This window comes from Pholcus phalangioides, unplaced genomic scaffold, assembly GCF_987345545.1.
Source record: "Pholcus phalangioides strain wild (caught in Gottingen) unplaced genomic scaffold, Ppha-v1.0 ptg000021l_1, whole genome shotgun sequence".
In the NCBI taxonomy this organism is placed as follows: Eukaryota; Metazoa; Arthropoda; class Arachnida; order Araneae; family Pholcidae; genus Pholcus; species Pholcus phalangioides.
The window spans coordinates 12,017,677-12,041,209 of NW_028301614.1; the positions used below are offsets into that span (position 1 = coordinate 12,017,677).

The 23,533-nt window shown below is 39.2% G+C and overlaps 1 protein-coding gene across 3 annotated transcripts in view; it reads right to left on the minus strand.

Moving 5' to 3' along the window:
• LOC149070627 (transcription initiation factor TFIID subunit 4-like) overlaps positions 1-10,127 on the minus strand; it is a 66,065-nt gene extending 55,938 nt beyond the window's left edge. For all 3 annotated transcript variants that reach the window (XM_089248869.1, XM_089248870.1, XM_089248871.1), the window contains exon 1: positions 8,900-10,127. In XM_089248869.1, coding sequence (XP_089104995.1) covers positions 8,900-10,039 — 1,140 coding nt within the window. In that variant the 5' untranslated portion in view covers positions 10,040-10,127. The remainder of the gene's footprint in view (positions 1-8,899) is intronic.
• Between the last annotated feature and the right edge of the window lie 13,406 nt (positions 10,128-23,533).

The window sequence follows — 23,533 nt, forward strand, 5'->3', positions numbered from 1 at the left end:
CGTCTAAGCTGTTGGAACAAGGTTGGTGTGCTTGGTCTACATATTTCTGTTGGCATAAACATCGAATATTGCAAAACCGAACGTGGAAATGATATGTTGGTTTACGTGTGTGCTTAAAAGTTTTTCCCCCATAATTCATGTTCCGAAATTAGAAAAACTTTTAATGCAATTCAATGAATTAGCCTATTATTAATTTTCTTTGAGTTTTTTGTTGTATCTTAAAGAGAGATACAGGTTACACAGATGACAAAAAATAATGTAGTACTTTTTAAAATTAAATTGTTTGAATTCAATTTCAATAAATTGAAATCTTCTACGCATCTTTAAAAAAAAAAGAAAAAAATTATGGTAGTTCAAAATACCATCACTTATTATTCTATAAATCATCGGGTTTTTACTGCGATATTCAGGTTATATAAGTGTTTAAATAAAATGGTACTCAAAGCACTGAAAATAAGTAAATAAAGGTTTAGATATTGTGGAGTGTTTATATGTACGATACGAATTGTTTTTAAAATTAAAATTATCCTAATAAATGTAGGCTATAATCAGAGGCGGATTTATAGTTTTCCCACCTGTGGGCCATTCAAACCTTGCCTTCCTTCTTCCTTTCTAATTCATGTTCTTGATCACCAATTACTTAATTTTGGTCACGCCCTTTCACTTGAACTTGTCATCTTGGGATAAAGCCCACACATACCCTCCCCACCTAGGAAATATAACTCTGAACATAATCTTACATTGTCTGTTAATATTAATTCACTTGTATTGTAAGTAGAAATTTTTACTAATCGTTGACTGGAGCCGTAGACCATGCACACCAACCTTGTACCAAAAGCTTAGACACTAATGAAAACTATGTGAAAATATTCAAACAAGCCAGTCAAAGATATGCGACTGACCATAAACATAAGATTAATGGTTATATTATATCTATGCGACTGACCCGTAGTTATCTTTCTTATTGGTGATTATATGGTCTTTGTTGGTGCTCATCCTGTGGGCATTATGAAAACTTCATCGAATCGTTATTCATAAGCACTGTACATTTCCACCCTTGATCTGCGCCCAACTCCCTTCGCTGTGAGAAATAGAAATCCCAACAAAAGCGGGACGTGCGGCTTATACGATGAAAATTAAGTATTAATTTAATTGAATTATTAATTAATTAAATATTTCAGGTTCTTATGGAGATACTGTGATGGTAAATGTTGGCGACTCTCGAAGGGGGGGGGGGGACTCTCGAGCCCGTGGGCCAGATAGAAATTTACCGTGAAAGATAGGCTCACTGTGATTTGGGGAATATCATACAAACCGAAATTTTTCCACATGATATTGGAATTTTATCACAGCAAAAATCAATTATTTAAAATTACAATATCAATTACATTTAAAAATTTAACTGCATATAAAAGTTTAATTATATTTGAAAATTTGGTTATAAAAATTTGAAATGTTAAATAATTGATTTTTTCTGTGATAAAATTTCAATATCATGTGGAAAAATTTTGGTTTGTATGATATTCCCCAAATTAACATTTCAAATTTTTATAACCAAATTTTCAAATATAATTAAATTTTTATATGCAGTTAAATTTTTAAATGCAATTGATATTGTAATTTTAATTTCGAGTGTCATGTACATGAAGTTACATACAATGGGCTAATTAAAAGTCTGATTTCATTCTTTTCACTCGAGAGTTGTTACTTTAGAGTTGAAAAAAAAAATCAAAAATTGATTGACATTTGCAGTGCTGTCAGAGACGGATGCTGTGGATGTCCAGGGTACTTTATGGAATGGGTATGAGCACCCAGAGAAATGATTCAGAAATCAGAATTTCTTACTTCAAGATCAAGACACGTTACTCACAAGTAATACACAAGTTACTCACTCTCAAATTTACTCACAAGTAATACACAAGTTACTCACTCTCAAATTTACTCACAAGTAATACACAAGTTACTCACTCTCAAATTTACTCACAAGTAATACACAAGTTACTCACTCTCAAATTTACTCACAAGTAATACACAAGTTACTCACTCTCAAATTTACTCACAAGTTCCAAACACTTCTGGCATCCTTGGCCAGTCAAAGGTGCCGACACGAAAGAAACATTGAGGAGGTGGGGCTGAAAATTGCCATTCATTCCGTTTATAAGAGACTCAAACCCGTACTCAGGAGGCGAAATGGTGCATTGCATTGTATATTCATGAGTTATTGGAGTTGGGGGGAAGGGGGGCTCAAATAGCATCAGCCCCCAGTTCTGGTGCCTATGGTCGGAGTGTTTGAATATTATTTCGGTGTGATAATACAAAGTGATTTGAAATGTGCATTGCATTGCAAAAAAATAATTTGAAAATAAGACTTTTCGCAGCTGTTACACATAAAACTTAGACACATTGTCATAAAAAATTCCTGAAAGATATATTCTCTGCATGGATACATTTAATAGTGAATTAAGGAAATAGTGCTGAGAGGGCCACATTGCACCCCCCCAACGCCCCTCGCTGCAAGAAATGGAAATACAGAAAGTGGGAAGCGCGGCTTATACAATGGAAACTAAATTTTCAAAATTTATTTGATCTCAATTTATTATTTGGGTGAGCTCCCAACGCCCCTCACTACGAGAAATGGAAATTCCGACAGAAATGCGGCTTATATGGTAAAAATCAAATTTTAAAAATTTAATGACTTCAATGAATACTTTCCTTCATTTGTAAAAAATTAAAACAGATGGGAACATTTCCAATAAATGAGAAAAAAAATTAGTTCCATTTTTTACGCCTAAAGCAATTACCCTATTTATAAGATCACAACAAACATATGAATTTTAAAGCAATTCAAATTTGTCGCGATTAAATGAGTCTGCGGAAAATTTGTACCACGACGGAATGAGATTACGACAAATTTGTACTGTGACGGAATGAGTGTGACAAATTTGTACCGTGACGAAATAAGCCTACAACAAATTTGTACCGCGGCAAAATGAGTCTGCGACAAATTTGTACCGCGACGAATTGACCTAGACCTGAAGAAAACACAGCTATTCTACCAATCTAGCAACCAACATATCTTACAGACTCAGGTATTAAGGCCAATTTACATGCGTAAAGTGATTTAGTGGTTAACTAAATTTTAAGCTGGGAAGTTCTCAAAAAATTGCTCACAAGCGTTAAGTGGATTTTGTAAAAGCTGATTGGATGATTTTCATAGAAGGTCCACTGGTGCATGAGCATAGGTCTACTTAACCAAAATAGAATCAGGTTTATTTACTAAATAACTATATAAATCACCAACTAAGCGGCACGTAAACCCTTATCATCTGCATATAGTTTGAAGTACTTGACAACTTAATATTCAGTGAACTACTAAGTCTTTTACGCATGTAAGCAGGTCACGTAAACAATTTAATGTTTCATACATACTCAAAGAAGCAAGAATCAGATTTTAATTGTTTGGTCAATATTTGATATAGTTAAGATCTTCGAAATCACCATATCTTAGAAGCAGAATATCTATCTTAATATATCTTATTCTGGATACAATTTTTATTTTTTATAAACTCCAGCGATGAAAATTAGAGATGAACACCTCTCTGCTATTAGTCACCGCTATTCATGAATACTTGGTTGGGGGGGGGGGAACAGATTTCATCTTAATCATAGTAATTTTAAAGAAAAATTCTCAAAATGAGGTGGAATACCAAATTACACAACTGCTTTAACTCTAGGAAGAAAAAATAATGCCAAGACACTACTAGGTGTTATCTAAAATCAGATGCATAATAGTCAGACTCGCTACAAAATCTATACATATAAAATTGATTTTCTGTGTGTCTGTATGTTCTCTATACAAATCTATAATTTTTGTTCGATCGTCACCAAATTTTACATATATACCAAATGGGACCCAACTTGAACGATAGGCTACTTTAAAATTTCGTCAGAGCAAGGCAAATGCCCCAAATCGGCAAAAAATATCGGGCAACAATGGTTTTTGGACCTATAATTCATGAACCGGTTAAGAACATTGATATTATGCACCCCTCCACAAAGGTGGGCTGAAAGGACTCCCGAGACAATTATCATTTTTCGTTTTCACACACTATAAACTATTAAACAGCCGTGAAAGATCCTAGTCTGGAGACACTGCTGCAAGATGTGGGGACCATGACTGCCATACTGAGCGATGTTGGGATTTTTGCAGTGAAAAATGAACATCACAATTAGAAATTCTGTGTATGTCTATGGTTGGAAAACCACAAATATATGTTTTACTATTTTCTAAGAAATTCAAGGTAATTTTTCCATAAGTGCTCAATGCAATCAGTATTCATATAATTTTTTCAATCCATTGTCAAAATTTTAAATGAAAAATAACCCCTGAAAATGTCAAGAAATACCATAAGTGTGAAGAAAAACAGAAAAATGCTTAAAAAAATGTAAATGTTAACATCTGGACCCCTAGTTATAAGCAGTATAAAATTTACAGGACATGGGAAAACATTTGTTATATGTGGACATTCATAATATGAGCATTCGTTGTATATGTGTGTCCGACTATATAATACAACTTCTGACAATAAAGTTCGGTGAATAGTCCTGTAACATTAACGAAAGTTACCTTACTGTCCTTCGAAATAGTCACCTCCCATTACTATGCACCGCTGAAATCTCCTATACATGTCCTGGAAACTTTGCAAGAAGTCTTCTTTTGGGATGGAGTTCAAAAGCCTCGTCACATTTCGTTGGATGTCAGGAATATCGTCAAATCTCTTTCCTTTCAAAGCGAGTTCGAGTCGTGGGAATAGGAAAAAGTCTGGAGAATTGAGATCTGGCGAGTATGGTGGATGTTCAATTTGCACCCCCCTTTTTTGCCAGGAACTGTTTGACGATATTGGCTGTGTGAGGGCGAGCATTGTCGTGAACAAGAAACCATGAACCTTGTTGTGCGTACTGAGGTCGTATCTTGTGTAGACGTTTCATGAAACGGGTCAAAATCTGAATGTACCTTGCAGCATTCGTCGTTCCCTCAGGTAGAAATTCCTTGTGGATACACGTTTAGAAACACTTTCCTGGCCTTCTCTAAAACGGACGAACCACTTGTACACACACTTCATGGACAGTGAATGGCATCCGCCGTTTCGACAAAATCCTGTGAAGCCTGTAAATGTGCCTGCTTCTGATCCTCAGTCAAGTGATGTGGCACAAGACAACACGCCTTTCGCATCCCTAAATTCTGGGTAACGATTTGTCGCACGGATTCACGGTTAATCTGCAGTTCATCAGCTATCATGCGCACAATTAATCGACGATCTTTCGTGATCATTTTCATCACTTTCTCAATGTTTTCGTCACTGACGGAGGTCGCCTGTCTTCCGCTACGGGGGTTGTCAGAAACACTTTCTTGGCCTCTAAAATGGGCGAACCAATCGTACATACACTTCATGGACAGCACTTGATCTTCATAAACACGTACCAGCATCGAGTGAGTTTCTTTCGGTGTCTTGCCAAGCTTAAAACAAAACTTTAAATTGATCTTTTGTTCGTTCATTTTCCTGTTCTCAGTTAAGAACCAATGCACTAAGCAAGCACATTGTAAAACAAGTCTTTCACGGAACAGAAACGACGCTCAACTGAACAACGGTGGCGGCAGATGGTCAACACCTGCCGCTACACATGTGCAGCGTTTTGCTTCGCCAGTGTTGCCAGATCGGCCATTCTGACTTCATTCACCGAACTTTATTGTCAGAGGTTGTATATTACGTACTCAAATATAGTAAAACTCCTCTTTTACAGCCAAATTATAATTTTACCCTGTATAATAAAAATATACATTTCAAACCCCTGATTAACAGTCACCTCTTTTACAGATGAATTTTTTTTGTCCCACCGATGATAGCAAAAGAGGTGTTTTAAAATTCCATAGGGCAGGGCAATTCATTCATGCTTGTAATGCACATCCTGATATCAGATTTCATAAATTTTTTTCATGCACATCTTCATACAAATGCTACTTAATATTGCGCTCGTAATTCATGCTTTGTGTGTGTGTGTGATTACTTCAATTTTTTTTTTCTAAAGCTATTCCATGCAAAATTGTCAAGCAAAAACCAATAATATAAGAAAACTAGAAACGTAAAATGAAAGTTTCAGCATGCCTTTTTTTTAAATTAAAAGTTAAATTGAATAACTTCATTCCAAAACCAAACTTTTGTAATAATTGTTAGCCCAGAAATATGAGGGGTGATCAAAAGTGGCGATACACTGACTAGTTATTTATTTAAAATATTTTCTGTGACAAAAAAACCTATTAGAAATTTTTCCCTAATTCATGTGTTATTATTTTGTACAATTGCTCCCATTCGTGAAGCAGAATGTTTTGCATTGTTCTGCAATGAACCTTTGGCTGACTGAAAATGTTCTTCTGTAAACCAGGGTTTAAGCTACAGTCGTATTTTTCGCAAAATGCGAAATAAAATCGTAGAAGGTGAAAAAAATAATAACCACTTTTGCATAAATGAGTAGACATCCAACCATCAATCATTACATTAGTATTGTAGCATTTTACTAAAGCTTTTCCCCCAATTTTCACTTTTTTGTGAAAGGAATTTTTTTTATCCAGCTTAAACCCTGCTGTAAACATTCCCATAATTGTGTTTTCTACACTTTTCTTAAAATTCTTCAAGATTCGTTCCGCATTAGCACCGATGAGATATGCCGCTGTAGTGGTCAAGTGCTATAGTGATGGACTCAATTGCGAGGACCCAGGTTTGAACCCCACTGTAGCCACAGTGATGGCCAGCTGAAGTCTGTTTTCTGTGCTTCCGAACTACGAGATGCAAATGTGAGCCGATCTTCCCATTAAAAACTCTCACCACAAAGAGCAACAGGCTTACAACAGAACAGTTGTTCAATCATTACATTTCACCCATAGTTAGAAAGATTGATGGCAGAACTATATATAACAAGCATTACACAGAAACAAACTTCACATTTGGTTCACAATGCTTACACGCACATCCCAGTGTTAGAAATTCCGTAGAGGAATGATATAAATAGACGGTTTTACAATCAATCATACAAATCAATGATACAAATAGATACAGAATGTACGGTTTGATACAAATAGAACTGATTGCTCTTATCTTTTCTATGACATACATCATAGGTTTTGACATATCCTGCTTTGGGGACCACCATTGTCGAACATTTATTTGGTCTGGGCAGTGCTTGACAAATCCCAGGCACCAAGTCACAATGGCAACTAGGAAATTTTAGTATTGTTACCTAAAATATTTCATATGCAATTGTTAAATTGGAGTTTAAGAACAGTACAAAATTTTATGACAGTGCTCTCTGTTGGAAGGTGGGTTCGTGAATGAAATAGACGTTTCACTAGCCCCCTCCCTTTATAGGAGAGTAAATTAATCTTTTTGTCTCTTCCTATTATAATATTACAATAAATTGGACTACCTTCTTTGTAACAGTCTTGTACCCATAAAAAAAACCCCAGCATTTTTGATATGAGAAACACATGGATTCTATAGGCAATGCAAAGTTTTTGCTGCCACAGGTGCAGCTACAGCCACGACTGATCGAATTTCTGATTCCTTTTTCTTGACATATCTTGCCATGGATTTGTTGATTCCGTAATGGTGAGCCACCGCAGCAATTGACTTACTTTTGCCAAGCGTAGCCAATATATCCAATTTTTCTTGTAAAGTTTTCCCCTTTTTTTATCTTTCGGAATATCATCATTAGTACTAGACAAAAAACACCTTCAGATTTTTACCCTTCAGACTTTTCCCAAGTATTTAGAATTTTTCCTGACTTTTGACACAAATATTTCATATTTTCCCGACTTTCTAGGTTCCTGGGAACCATGGCTTATTGCAGAACAATGCAAAACATTCTGCTTTAGGGTAAATTGGTGACATTCACTTTTCTTTCTTTCAAACCGAACTCAATGCCTATCTCAGTGCTTTCACCTATATTTTAGAAGTGAAGTGTAATGATTGAATAATACAGTTGTTGGCTTCTTGCTCTTTGTAGCGAGACTTTTTAATGGGAAGATCGGCTCACATTCACACCTCGAAGTTGGGAACCACAGAAAAACATTTGTGGTGACATTCACTGTGTAAACACAGACAACACTTGTCAACATTCCCTTCCTTTTGTTTTGAATTGTCGATCATTGCAAGTTTGACTTTGAGCAACGGCATTAATGATGCTGAAAGGTATGAATGCATCTACCTTAAAAAATACGCCTTTCCTATCACTGAAAGCAGATTAAGGTCTGAAAGTGAACTTTAATTAAGGTGTCAAATTTCTTAGCATTTGATGAATGCATATTGATTGGATTCACGAACTACAGTCCTACTTCAAGAGAATATATCGCATATCATTACATTTTATTGATTCGATTCTCATAAATGGAGGCAATTTGTTCATATTCACTGGATACTCACATTTGAAGAAACATACTCAACAATTGTCATGGAATCTGGATCACTGACACTATTGTAGACACTTGCTACTCAAGCCAGGCTCAACACAGCAATGACAATTCAAGTCACCATTGACAATGTACACAATATAGCACCAGGATGGATATTTTCATTGAGACAATAATTCTGAATGGAACGATAGCTATGCACTGGGAATGTTTGGTAAGGGCAAAATAGTAAATTTTTTACATTAAAACATACCAGTTAGTATTAAAGCAAACCAGAACATTATAAATGCTCATATCATTGATATATTTTATATTCTTCCAAAATACGTTTCTCCAATGTGCATATACCTTTTATAGGGTTATATAAAAATAATACAACAAAACAAAGTAAACTTGAGCAAAGGAAAAAAACAAGAGTAAAACGGTAAAAAGTCATACTTGTCCCACAACTCCAGGTCTAGTGGTGATAATCTGAGGCGAAGTTGCAATCCGTAACTGATTGGATAAGAGTACTCTAGGAGCAAGAGCCTTAGCCGCAGTCAAACTTGGAGCAGCAAGTCTCGGATTGACGTTTATGATCTGAACACCTGGTGGTAGAAGGCTAGCATTTGAGACTACTTGAGAAACAACATTAACATGACTCAACTGAGATTGTGTTTTTGGCATAGTGGTCACTACGATGTTTGTTTGAGACGTCGCAGCACAACTAACAGGTAATGCAGAATCTTGAGTTCTAGTGGCAACGGCTATCACATTACTTTTAACACTGATTTTATCAGAGTTTTTTTCATTACGCAACTGCATCCTCGCTACCTGTTTGCCATTTATTTTGCTACACTGCGTAACCAGAGTATTTGTGACTGTGGTACACACGCTCGTACTGGTTATGGCAATGGGGGCTTGCTGAGAAGCAATGTTGGCAAAGTCGTGTATAGTACTCATGGAAGAGGTTGTGCTGACCACAGCGGGGTTGCCGCTCGCAGTTGCAATAGGCATAGTCGGCCTTAACGCGATCATTGGCACGCTGGCAGCACCGTTGTGGATCGCGGACTTGATGCCGCTGCATAACACGGTAGAATTCGTTACAACTACTTGAGGTTGGCTCGCGTACACTATTTTGATGTCCTGATTATTAGCGGTGGTAAGAGTTTTGCTGGACGTACTATTCAGCGGGGAATTGCAAGCCACGGGAGCGAAGTAGGTCTGCTGAGTGGGTCCAGTGACTTGGGTTATGTAACCGCTGGCTGGTAACGCACCAGGCAGAGTAACCAGAACGTTCGGCGACACGCATTGGGATGCATCAAATGTTGCATTGGGCAACGATTTACTGGCGGCGTTGACGGCGGGCAGGTTTCCTCCTCCGGAATTGTTGACTGCGTGCTTCGGGCCGCCGCCGTCCACGCGACGAACCGCGGCACCATCCACAATGTTCACATGGTTGACCGATGTTGCGTCTTGCTGCTGCGGCTGACTAGGCGATGACGATAACTGAGACTCAAGGGACCCGACTAGTGCACTTATGACCGACTCGTCCACTTCGGAAGACAGCATGTCTTCCAACGACTTCACGGCCGCCATTTTCTACAGTGATACACCAACTCCGCCGCCGAGACCAACGAGCCGATGATGACGCATGCGCCCGCCGCAGGGGATTATGGGATAGCCATTCCACATATCCGCGGCCACGTTCTCCCTCGTTCGATTTTATGAAGGATCTCAGTTCCGCCGTGCCACACATCCTAAAATACCAATGAGAGCGATTGAAAAGTTTCAAGTTTGCTAACCTTAAAATATCATTCAATATCTAAAAAGTTTACTTTCTAAACCTGCTTTTAAAAATCTCCATTATCTGCATCAAACCCACACAAAGTAAACACGCTTATATTTTTCGGTGAAAGCGCCGCCACCTACAACACATCTTATTGCGGTGATGAACGAGGTTATGAATTGATATCGTGACGAAACTGCAAACGATGTTTCATATGGATAGACTGACCATATTTTCTCGAAGAAAAAATATGACAGATTTGGATTCCAAATACGAAACATTTGCCAATCATCGACAAAAGTGATGCTGAGAATAACCAAAGTTGCCAACTATTGACTGCCAAATATCACTGAAAGCATGAGAATCTTGCGCGATAGCGAAGTGGAACTTTAAAAATGAAATTTGAGACGTGGGTAGCAGGCCCGTAGCCAGAAATTTCGTTCCGGGGGGGGGGGGGGGGGGAGGAGACACCAAAGTGATAGAATAATAGATTTCTCCATCTTTTCCCCTTTTTTCGGTCATTTTCTCACATTTCGGAGGGAGGTCACTGAACAAGCACTCATCAATGCCGCCAGTTCACCGTGACGCACACTTTGAGAACCACTATGATAGTATTAGACCGTTCGAATTTTCCAGAATTTACAAATTGATTAGCATACCGATCTGCGAAATAGGAAATAAAACATAACTGGGAATCTTCTTGACTCACACTTTGTTGAATTCATACAATGATATTAAATGAGGAAGTAATAATAATACTGCTAGTCCACCGCTTGACAAATCCCATGCTCACGGTCTCCATGGCGTATAAGTTGACATTGTCGCCTAATTTTTTACTTACGATAACTGAATTGAAGTCTGAGGACAGCATAAAACTATTGGAAATTGTTAACATGTCTGCCAGCATGGGAAGGGGTCCGTAAATCCCAGAGAAGTAAAAAAAAAACCGCTATTTCGGGCGATTTTGTCGGGAAATAAAATCTTGGCGTCTAATTTTTTTCCCGATTTTTCTAGCACTGTCACACCAACAATGATTGCAGAATAATACGTGTTCAAGTATCAAGATAAATATTTTTTGCTTATGACATCTGATCTAACACACAACACATACATCTATTTTATTTAAAAATAATTTATGTATTTTGTAGACGTGTGAATTTATATTTTAAAAATCAAAATATCCACAATAAGTTAATTATCCGAGAAATGAGTAATTTAATGAAGGTATTGTTGAGAGTGAAATAAGAAAAAAAAAATCGCTCAAAATCTTCTCGATACATTTTAAAATTCCTCACCAGTTTTTGTTCGTTCGAGGAAGTTTAATTACATCGGTATTTTGCATCATCTATCCTCCGAAAGTGATAATGAACTTTCGATGGAGCTACATATTACTGTGTAGTACACAAAAGGGTTCTGCAAAAAACTACTTTGCAGAGTGAAACCACCAACTGAATTTTGTTCATCGACCAATCAATTAATTTTTTTTGCCTCGAAAAAATATTCGTGTGTGTCCATTTTATGGGGGTTCTAACAATGCCAATTTAGAAAAGATGGCAACAACATAAATTTGGTGGTGCCTGCTACCTCTCGATATAACGATAACCCCTTTACAATGATATTTTTTCTTGGTCCACAGAGTATCGTTATATCGAAGTTTCACTGTATTTTACTGTAGCAAAAAATTCTATTTGATTAAATGATGAATAAAATTCAGTTGATTGTTTCACCCTGTAAAGTAGTTTCTTGCACAACACTTTTTATACTACACAGAAAGTATATAGCTTCACCGCAACTTGAGATAAAATAATTTTGTTTAATCAGTTAAAAGACATATACAGGGGTGCCGACATGATTTTTGGGGATGGGGGCACTGAAAGGTGCTAGTCGTCTCGTATATACGGGACTCATGCCTAATGTTGATTCCTAGGGAAGAAAACTAGTGGCTGTGGCCATTTGAGCCAGCACCACAATAAATTTTGTAAGGGGGCTAAGCCCCTCCCAATAATTTCAGAAAAAATAATGCAATGCACCCTCCCTCTCATGCGTACGCGCTTGAGTCCCATATATACATGACGACCAGTAACTTTCAGCCCCCCCGCCCAATGTTCTCTTCATGTCGGCGCGTCTGATTTGATTCTACACTCAAATGGTTAATATGTGTTTTCCAAAATAGTTTTGAATTGATAATTTTTAAAATTCCCAAGTACTTAAAGGTGTCAACTCTTTTGACAACTGTGCATATACAAACCGAGGTACAACCATCTGTCATACCATGGCATTTTTGGACACCGAAATCATTGAAAGTGTCATAACCAAATGGCATAAATTTAGTTTTATCTACCTTTAATTCAAGTTTATTATTTTTAAACCAGATATTTATTGAGCTAAGATCGTTGTGTATGTTATTCCTCAAGTTAACTGGAGAGCTTTCAGAGTAGCAAAGAGTTAAATCGTCAACTTTATTACTACTTCAAAAAAAATAATGCGATTTTGAGTGAAATATATGAAAAATATTGTTGGAGAGCTCGCGCGTGGTTTCGAAATATCCTAAAAAAATATCGTAATATCGTTATGTGCTAAATTCATGTCCAATTTTTTGGAACTTCAAAAATATGTTATTTGAATACCAGTCATCATATACAAAAAAAATTGTGCGATTTGGTCACGAGTTGTAAGAGTGGTCAAAAATGGGTCAACTTTTGGGTTGTCTTTCTTCAGCTCCGAATTAATTTTGAACAGCAAATATTGTTACAAAAAATTAAATAATTTAATTACCTGAAAATTTTTATTGGTATATACAGTAAAACCTCTCTTTCGCGGACACCGACAGGACTAAAAAATTCGTCCGTGAAAGAGGGGTGACCGTTAATCAGGAGTTTGAAATACATACTTTTATATATTATACAACTGTAAATTATTATTTGGCCATAAAAGAGGGGATGATCGCATCTGAGGGGTGTCCGTTAAGAGGTGTTTTACTGCAATGCAACTTATGAGCATGAATTTGCATGATAATCGTAGCCAACTTCAGCTTGGCGAAAATAATTTAGCCAATCCCGAGAGAGATATCACGTGACATAAAAAAAATGAAAACCCCCGGTTGCTAACAGCAGTGTGTGTTCCACGCGAAATTGCACGGTTGCTGATAAAATCAACCGCACTAGCCGAACCGTAGTGTGCAGTTAGCCTAAGCACCCGCTTATTTTGTTAAATGGGAATAGGACCCTGCCTATACACATTTCCATTTCCTCTAACATGGTCATAAAAATCGTACTCCTGAGAAAAAGACCCAATTTTTTTTTGCCTTAAACAATTCCCTCAATTCAGCGTCGAAAAAATGAGGTTTTATTGTATGGGACCTGAGTCCCCCCCCCCCAATATTTTTAATAACTCCATGCCTAAGAGTGGGACTTGTATGCCTGGGGTTCCACCAGGGGTGTAGCCAGAAATTTTGTTCGGGGGGGGGGACCACTTTCATTTCGGGTGGGGGGACCAAAGTAATAGAACAATACATTTGGCCATCTTTTTCCCTTTTTTAGGTCATTTTCTCACATTTCGGGGGGGGGGGGGGGCCCAGACCCCCAAGTCCCCCCCCCCCGCCCTTGGGGTCCACTAAAGTAGAATCGAGGTGGTGGTGGTGTTTTCGTTACAACAAGTCTGCACCAGTCTCTTACAATCTGGAGTTCATCCTAAGATTTGGATGAAACTGATGAAAACGAGCAATCACTCTCTGAACTTGATGTTAACTTCTCTCATCGAATTCATCTTCACTCAATAGAGCCATCATAAATGTACTTATGGGGTTTGCTTTTACTCACTAATTTTAACCTGTCAAATAGTATGAATGTTAAACTGAATCATCAAAAATCATTGTGAAACACACATGGCTCAAAAAGTAGAAAAGAAGAGAGAGGAAAAAGGAAAAACGTGGGGAAGTAGGAATGTGTGAGATCACGGAACAAGCATTATTTGAAACAACCAAATGCTTATTTGTGTTTACCTCTGGTGTTGGCTATAACAAGCCACGATGGTAAGAGGTTTATACTAATGGGCGAATACAGATAACTTGGCGGGCACAAAATGGGAAATTCTTGTTTCTTTCTTGAAATTCTTCCTCTTACTAGAATTTAGTTGTGCCTCATTCAGTTATGATCAGCTCCGGTCAATACAGTAGTGCCAATTTTCTTTGAACGAACTGCTTGCTTTATGGGCGTCCGCAAAACCTACCTTTGGGGAAGGGCGTAAAAAGGGACACTGGTGGGATTGAAAAGAGACACCACCACCACCTCTTTCAAAAAGAATTGATTGAGTTAAGGTATCCGCTACGTTGAAAATGTCATTTTGGAAGAAAATATGGATTTTCATTTTTTTATTTTTTATAAAAGCCCTATTTGTTGTAATTCCAAAACGGGCTTGTTTTGTTTGTATGATGCTTAGAATCAAAGTTACGTTCACTTTAGCGTTGCGTTTTTGCATACAAGTAATACGCGAATAAAGACTTTAAACGTTTTTTACGAAGAATGCTATTTTTGACATTTTACTTGAATTTGTGACATGATTTGTAAAAATTGATGCATTGCATCTTTACGAAATTTTAATATGATATTTTGCTATATATTGTTGAGGCTATGAACCAAAATCTAAGGTCTATCACATATATTTTTTGAATTACGGTGTTTTATAGACACTTTTATAAATGTAGGATGAAATTTCAAAAAATTCACACGTACTTAAACATATTTTGGTGTAACTTATGAACATATCATGCAATCCTTTAAATTTTGGTTCATAACCTGCAACATTACCAGCTAAATGCACTGTAAAAATCACAAAGCATTTTCATTTATAAAATTTTATGCAATCGTGTTTCGAATATCACATAAATTTTGCCTAAAATTTCACATAAAAACGACTATTTCATAAAAAATATAATAGATAGCCCAAATTTGTCACTGTTTTCACCATTTCGAGACACTTTCTATCAAAAAATGTATTTAAAGTTCACTCCAGAACCATTTCAAAGAAAAGTGACAAGAAAGGTAGTATGATACCTTAACTCTCTAATTCAGCCTGATCCGTAGTCCCGTCAAATTTGTCAAGCTGTTTTTTTCTTTCAAATTTAGGCCGTAAGAGTTGAAGGAAAAAAAAACAACAAGTTTTTCTGCGTTTTATTTGAATGCCTTAACACCTTATATAGTTCTATTTGTATAAACTTATAATCTTCACACGTCAGCATAAATACCTTTCCAGATCAATCGGATTTCCTATTCATGTGTGAAATTATCATGTTAAAAAAAATCCTATGTTAATAAGATGTAAATAAGATGACAAAGGCTAATGCTATACAATTGATCCTAGCTGATAAGACAGTTGAAAATTTTCCCCCATGGGACAGGATCTTTACTGAATAGATACAGGACGTGAGAGTTTTTGCTTTGTGGGAGCTTTCTTTCCTTTTTACACGCATAGATACAGTAGAACATGGGCGGAGATACGGGGGGGGGGGGGCGTGGGGGGCATTGTCCCCCCAGCATCAAAGGTGAAGTCAATAGATATAATGCATATATGTATAGATTTGGTTATTTGGTTATTGTTTTCTTCCTCTATAGTGAATTGAATGCAAGGGTCAATGGAATTGAGAGTATTTAGAATATGGTCAATGTTAGGGTTACGGTCAAGAAGAACGAATTGACCCTTGCATTCAATTCACTATAGAGGAAGAAAACAATAACCAAATTGCATTCCTGGACGTATTGGTCACTCGCCATGAACAGACTTTCTCTACCACTGTATTTCGCAAACCGTTTGCTGTTTCTCTACCCCCTCACAACCTCTCTGCGCATCCTCCATCACAAAAGTATGCCTCGTTCTACACATACGTGAAGCGAGCCATTAATATCTGCTCTTCGCCGACGTTACTCGATGCTGAACTGAATATCCTTAGAGCAATAGCAGTCGATCGTGGCTACCGTAGCTCTCTCATTGATAATCTACACACTAAACTGATTAAAAACACTTCCAAAACCAAGCCTAAATTTGAACACAAAAACTTGATCATTTTGCCTTTCTTCCCAAAAACCAGCCAACGCATCGATAAAATCCTTCGAAAATACAATTTTTCTGTGGTTTTCACCCCCGTCAATAAACTTCGTTCTCTCAACTAAAAGATCCCATTGACACACTCAACAACTGGGGCATCTACAGCATTTCATGCCAATGCGAATTATCATATATAGGGCAAACTAAACGTGCCCGAAAATACCGTTTAAATGAGCATAGAAGATACGTAAGCAACCAAGACCTTAACCGCTCATCCATAGCCCAACACTGCTGGTCCTTTGACCATAAATTTGACTTCTCTTCTGCCAAAATCATCCAAAAATGTCCCTCACCGTCTGACTTGGATTTCTTCGAATCATTCCACATCAACAAAAACACAAACCAGTTGGTCAACGACCTATCTAGCACACCACGCTTCTCAAAAATCTGACAACAGTTTCTACAATAATTATTCTTCTCCATCAGCATCACTATCACGTTCTCGGTTGTGATTGGCTCCGCCATTTTTCTTCTTTTTTCCGTCCTCTTGCTCTACTCTTCAAAAATTAAAATTAAAATTATTTACTTATGTATCACGAACATTAAAGATGTTCACGTAGCTTTTGAATAAAATATTAATACCCGTGTACTGCAAGTCAGTTGTTCTCAAAGTGTGAGTCGCAGCTTCTATGGGTGAGTCACCAGCCTTTATCAGAGCCAAGCTATCTATATTGATGTGTAACTGTTCAGTGATTTGAAGTAGTACTTCAAGTATTAAGGGAGCCGTGGGTAAACCGTTGACTGAGACAAGGGAGCCATGGAATCATGGCTGTAAGTGGTCCATTGAATTGTTATCAATATTTCAATGGTTCTAACGTTTACAAAGACTTTCTTTCAAACCTAGCAAAACTCCGGTCTATCGTCATGGGCAAGTTACTACCGAATGAGTTGTGCCGGAAATGTGGGAGTGTACCTAACAGTCTGAGTGCCTATTTAGTGTTGTCTGATTTTCCAGTGCTGCCATCGCTATATTAAATTGTGAGTGAAGCGTAATGATTGAATATTTGTGCTGTTGTAGGACTTCTTCTTCTTACCAGGCAGGGACCTGGCTCTGTCCCGCTAGGGATATTAGCCATTTACTCGGCTGAGTTGGTCCGTGCTGGAGAGTGCTGAAGGTGTCCGACCGGGAAGCCCTCGAGATACATTCGAAGGCCATCCGGTCCGGCACATCCAGCCCCCTTTCCTCTTTTTATCCATGATGAGGGCACTATCCAGTCCCCCCCCCCCTCCCATCAAGCAGCCTAGCATTAGTGGTGTCGCTGTGGGCCTCTCGTTCCGACCTGATTTGATGCAATCCTGCCATCTGGCTCCTTACCAAGCTGTGGCTCCCGATGTTGCACATGCGCACCACCCAGCGAAGCCCTACCTCTCCAGAATTTCTTCATCATCAAATATCATATTTAACAATTATTTACAAAAATGTCAGAAACTGCTTCGCGAGCATTCGCCTCCTCGGGGCGCAGCGTTTCCTGTGTGCAGTTCATCTTCTGCCTCGCGACATTGTGCCACTTCGGGGGCAGATGATGTTGTCGGTGCTTGTCGTTTGCTTTCGTATCTAAGCTGAGAGTTGAAAACGTATCTTCGGATGTGTTGGAGGGTGGTTCACTGGCGATGTCCTTTTATCACTTTATTCCTCCACCTCGTCTGAGTCTTCCTCTGACGAAGCAGCCATCGAGGGTTTTCTGTTACTTTGTGGACGAGCTTCTATAGGCATGTAGTCGTTTTGGTTATGTTCAAGAAGGCGTATAAGTTTTCCTATTTTCTCCGTGCGGTCTGCCCTTTTCAGAAGTTCCGCTCTCCATAAAGATATGTTTTCTTCTGAAGGCGCACCAAAATGTAACTCCTTTGTGAGGAGGCATTTTGTGGAGTAGTGCATGGGGTGCCTCTTTCCCCGCACTTGCAGCTGTCGGTTGATCGAACATGAAATCTTTTGAGGTAGGCGGGAAAGGGCCCGTGCTCTGTAAGATACAGGATCATTCCCCTTGACCAGCCATTGTCACCAATCTTGACCTTCGGAAGGATCTGATAGATCTTTCTTCCTGTTTTGGTGTTGGTTTCCCACTGTTGTTGCCATTTTCGAAGCATGGTTTGCTTAAACTTGTTTTTAACCCATGCTCTGGGGAACGGGAGGTGGTGATCCACGGTTTCCTTCTTGGTGGCCTGTTTAGCCAGTGTGTCTGCCTCCTCGTTTCCCCAGTTGCCTTCGTGCGCCTTCACCCTGGAGAGCGAGATGTTTGAGCTATTAATAAGAATTCCTCTGATAATTCTGGCTGCTTCCGTTTTGGATAGCGGGTCAGCAATCGATTGAAGTGATGAGAGAGAATCCGTTATTATTCTGACTGGTCGATTCATCACTTGGGCCTTTTTGACTGCCTCCAGAATAGCATACATCTCTGCTTGGAAGACCGAGGTCTCGTTATTTAGTTTATGGGCTCATTTGTGTGTAATTTTCTGTTTTTCGATGATGACGAGAGCTGCCGCCGTGGCTTCATCCATTCTAGACCCGTCTGTGTAAATCTCTGTCTCTGTTGTTGGTTGCTCCTCTTTCAGACAGATTTGTCCCTGCTTGGTGCTGGTGGCTGGGTGGGCCGACCATCCTGTAGCCTTTTGGTCTATTTGTGAGGGCGTGACTATCCCGCAGCTTCTCTCCGGTCTGGCGGGTCTTTTAAGCCTGGTCAGCAGTCCCATCTTGGCTTCAAACTCTGTCCAGAGACTTAGTGGGGGGAGACCCGTGATCGTCTGAAGGGCGTTGGTCGGGGTCGTCGAATATGCTTTTGTGATGTATAGCAAGAAGCCCCTTTGCGTAGAATCCAGCTTCTTTTTGGCTTGTTGGGACAGTTTTTTCCCCCATACTGGTGCCGCGTATGTGAGAATTCTTTGGATGACTGTGATGCATAATATTCGCCGCATTCTGCTGTTTATTCCCCAGTTGCTGCCCGCACAGCTGAGTAGAGTGGGGAGAATTCGATTGGCCTTGTCTCCTTGTTGCTGAATGTGGTCCACAAACGACATCTTTCCATCAATGTGTACTCCGAGGTATTTAAGTACCTTGGTTCTCTTTATTAGTGAGCCATTCATTCGGAGCGATATGGGGTTTTTGGAGGAGATCCATAAAAATTTGGATTTTTCCGTTGCCACCTCTAATCCATGTGCCTCCATCCAGTTATGTATTGTGTCGAGGACCTCCATAGCCCTTTTCCTTGTTTTTTCTTTGGTATGATCCGATACCAACACTGCAATACATCAGCGAACGCTTGTATTCTGGTGTTGTTTGGCCACTTTGTTTTAAGTAGGCTGTCTATGACTGCGTTCTAAAGTGTTGGCCCGGAGCAAGAGCCTTGCGGGCAGCCCTTGGAAAGGTCGTGAGTGGCTAGTCCGTCTTGCGTCTGTATCGCAACTTTTCTTCCTTTCAACGTGTTGCATGCTATTTTGAAGAGTTGGTTTGAGATTGACATATTGTTGAGTTTTTCTATGATTGTACTGTGTTTGATCGAGTTGAACGCGTCTTTGATATCTAATGAGATAAGCACTGTGTCGAGCATAGCCTTTTTTCGTTTGCCGATTTCTTCTTTTATTTCAAGCAATGCGTGCTCAGTTGAGCGTCCCTGGCGGAATCCAAATTGTTTGTCGCTCCACCAGTTCTCTTTCTCGGTGTGGTATATGATACGTTGGGTTATGATCTTCTCCAGCGTTTTTCCGATAGTTGGTAGAAGATGTATTGCACGGAGCGAGTGTATGTCCCTTGGATCCTTATCTTTCTTGAGGATAAGGAAAATCTTCCCCAACTTGAAGTGCTGAGGGAATACACTCAATTGAAAACATTTATTAAACATAGCGGGCAGGAATCCGGGGAACGTTCGGTTAATGGATTTGAGAAGTTTATTATTGATGTGGTCGTGGCCCGGTGCTTTCTTGTCATTGAAACGATTAATAACTCTAGATATTTCTGGTTTCGTAATCGGCCTTTCTCTGATTTTATTGTTCCTGGGGGTACTTAAAAGTTGTTCGAGATCGAGTTCCCTGGATGTGTTGCTAGCAGGAAACATCCTCTCCAGTTGGCGTTTTGCTGCGTCCATTATCGTGAGATTTTCTCCCTCCTCCATCATAAGTTGGGCTGGTCTTGCTCTGCTTTTTACTGTGCCTTTATATGTTGCACCGTATGGATCCGATGCCTCCGTGCAAAACTTTTTCCATTGATCTCGTTTAGCTTTTTTAATCGCTTTTGTGTAAGCTGCTCTAGTTCTGTGGAATGTTTCCTTGGCCCTGATTTTTTCCTCGTCCTTGGCTTTGTTGTATTTCCTCATGATCTCGAGGTCTTGGCTCCACCATGGGGTGTGATCTTTTTCTGTCTCTCTGGAGACCTTTAGTGTCTCGTCCCCGATATTCTGGAGAATTTTGAAGGTTTCCTCTACTGTTTGCTCGAGTTCATTTTCGTTATTGGCCCTGTTGAATTTATGTGTCAGCCCCTTCACCTTAGATTTTAGATTTTTGAGAAAGTTTTCGATCCGCCTTCTTGAGTTTGAGAATTTTGTTATTGATTCTGTTTTGGGGCTATTGTGTACTTGAATGACTATGTATTTGTGTAGACCTGGGCTTGCTTCTTCGTGAATTTGCCACTCGATGCGGTCCAGTATGGTATGTTCGTTTATAAGGGTGACGTCAGGGGACCCTGTTTTTCCATCGTGGCTGTATGTAATTCCTCCGTCATTGAGAATCGTTAGGTTAGAGGATCTTATAAAATCCAGGAGTTTTGAGCCCCTGGGTTTAGTTTTTTTGTATCCAAACACCGTGTGGGGTCCATTGAGATCTGCACAGATGATGGTCGGTGTGGTGCCAGCTCTTCTTATTACTGTGTGGAGTTCATTTGTCGTGTCTTTTAGTTTATCGTACGGGGACGAGTAAGCTGATGAAAATATGTACTCTCGATTCGTGAGACTGGTCTTGATGGTTACACTGTTCTCTGACGTTGCGAACGTTGTTCCTTGAATTCTGTTGTTTGGGATCAAGATAGCAGCTTTCTTGTTGATCGAGGTCCACTGTGCCCATTTTTGTGGGAATCCTTTCAGTGTTCCGTCGTCTCTGACACCCCATGCAGTAGAACCATGTCTATTTTTTGTTCTTGAATAAATTTAATCAGAAGATGAGTGACTGGCTCACTCCTGTCACAATTATATTGAAGCAGTTTAGTGCTCTGTTGGTTCATTTTTTGTGTTTTTCTTTCGTTTAGATATGTAGTTGTTTTAGCAGCGGTGTGTTGTGGACGATATTGCGAGATGGTATTTCAATTTGAAATTGTTTGAGATCTCTCGACTGATGGCGTTGGCGAAGATTGGGCTCGAGCACACTATTTGTATGCCGTCGTTGGTCATTTTAGTTGTAGGACTGTTGCTATCAGTGGCGCGACTTTTTAACGTGAGATCGACTAGCATTCAGGGCTCAAAGTTGAAAATCAACCAACGCTGTGGCGCATTGGCTTACGAAGAGTGAGGAACTCTGACACAAATCTGTAGTTACGTCGATTCTTCTTTGAGTGGTTATATGGGAATGAACAGAATCACAGCGTTATCTAAAGCTAGAGAGATCGCCATCTAGCTATCGCGTTGACAAAACACACCCGACGTCGATTCCCGCAATAGTACAGTAGTGCTTCAGAGAGATATTCGGGCTTTTTTCTTGAAATACAACTTTCGATTTTATGGAACTTAATCCATTGAAAAAAAATCGATCCACCAGTGTGGCTCCCCAAAGAAAAACTTGGAAACAACCCCGCCCCCTAAAATTTTCGTAGATTGTCACCCATGACATGTAACCTTCATTGACCCATCCAACCCCAATCTTGCTATAACCCATGTCTGTAAAACTTAAGAGCATCATAAGGCCGCGGGCATCGTTTTTCCCACATCCTGAAGCAGGGCCCCTAGGCTGGGATCTTTCACGTTCCCCTTTATGATGAATTTATAGTTGAAAAAACAAAAAAATGATGAAAATCATCCCGGACCCCAGGGCTGGAGCCTTGTCAGCCCACCCCTTGTGGGGGCCACGGCCCCAGACCGAGCGATGTTATAGGGTTCCCACTACCTGATTGCAAGTACCAGAAGTATAGGACCTAATTTACATAAATACTTTACTTTCGGAAATAATATACCATTTCATATATACCAACCAAATACCATAACCCAATTTCATATTTTCTTACCCCTCTATTTCTCAAACAATCATCACTCGAACTCCTTCCCCCCCCACCTTGTCATTAAAGTCAGCAAACGCGAACCCCCCCCCCCCCCCACCACGAGTGGTGACGTATTACTTGAAAATATGAGACCCCCCTTGTATCCCATATATATAAATATGACCATTCGTTATAACGATATATTCAACATTATTTTAGTATTGCATTGCAGGTTCACGAGGACGGAATTGAATTCGTTATAACCGATAAGCATCCAACTGTTTGTTTATATTTTTGTAGCCTGATGTTCACATATACGGCATTAAGATATTTGTAGCTCCCACTACCTTACAACTCATTTTCTAATTTCTTTATGAAATCATAAAGTATAGCCTATACGTAAACTTCAGCAATTGAAACTGCAGTATAGAAAGCATCAGCATTAATCTTTTTTCAAATATAGGACGAGGAGGCTAACTTTGATAAAATAAAACTTGATAAAGAGCGACTTTTATCGAAGTTGCCCATTACACTATGAAATTTTTTGTCAAACGTATTTTATAAATGATCTTTGACAAAGAACTTTCATAGTGTAATACCGGCCTAAGACACGCATTGCGAAGGTTGTGGGTTCGAATCCCACTAACTCGACTGAGGATTTTTTGTTTTTCTCCTCATTACTTTCTTCGTTTTTTTAATGTATGATTCAGGGGCGTAGCCAGAAATTTCGTTCGGGGGGGGGGACCACTTCATTTCGGGGGGGGGGACCAAAGTGACAGAACAATGGATTTGGCCATCTTTTTCCCTTTTTTCGGTCATTTTCTCACATTTCGGGGGGGGGGGGGAACCAGACCCCCAAGTCCCCCCCCCCCTCGCTACGCCCTTGGTATGATTAAATGTGATTCATTCATGTCACCAGTATCCAATCAAAATAAACAAGGATCAAACCCCTGTTAAAGCAGAAAAAATACAAATAGAAAAAACATAAAACTTCAGAAAAACATAAACATAAAAAAATTGTTTCAATATTTAAATT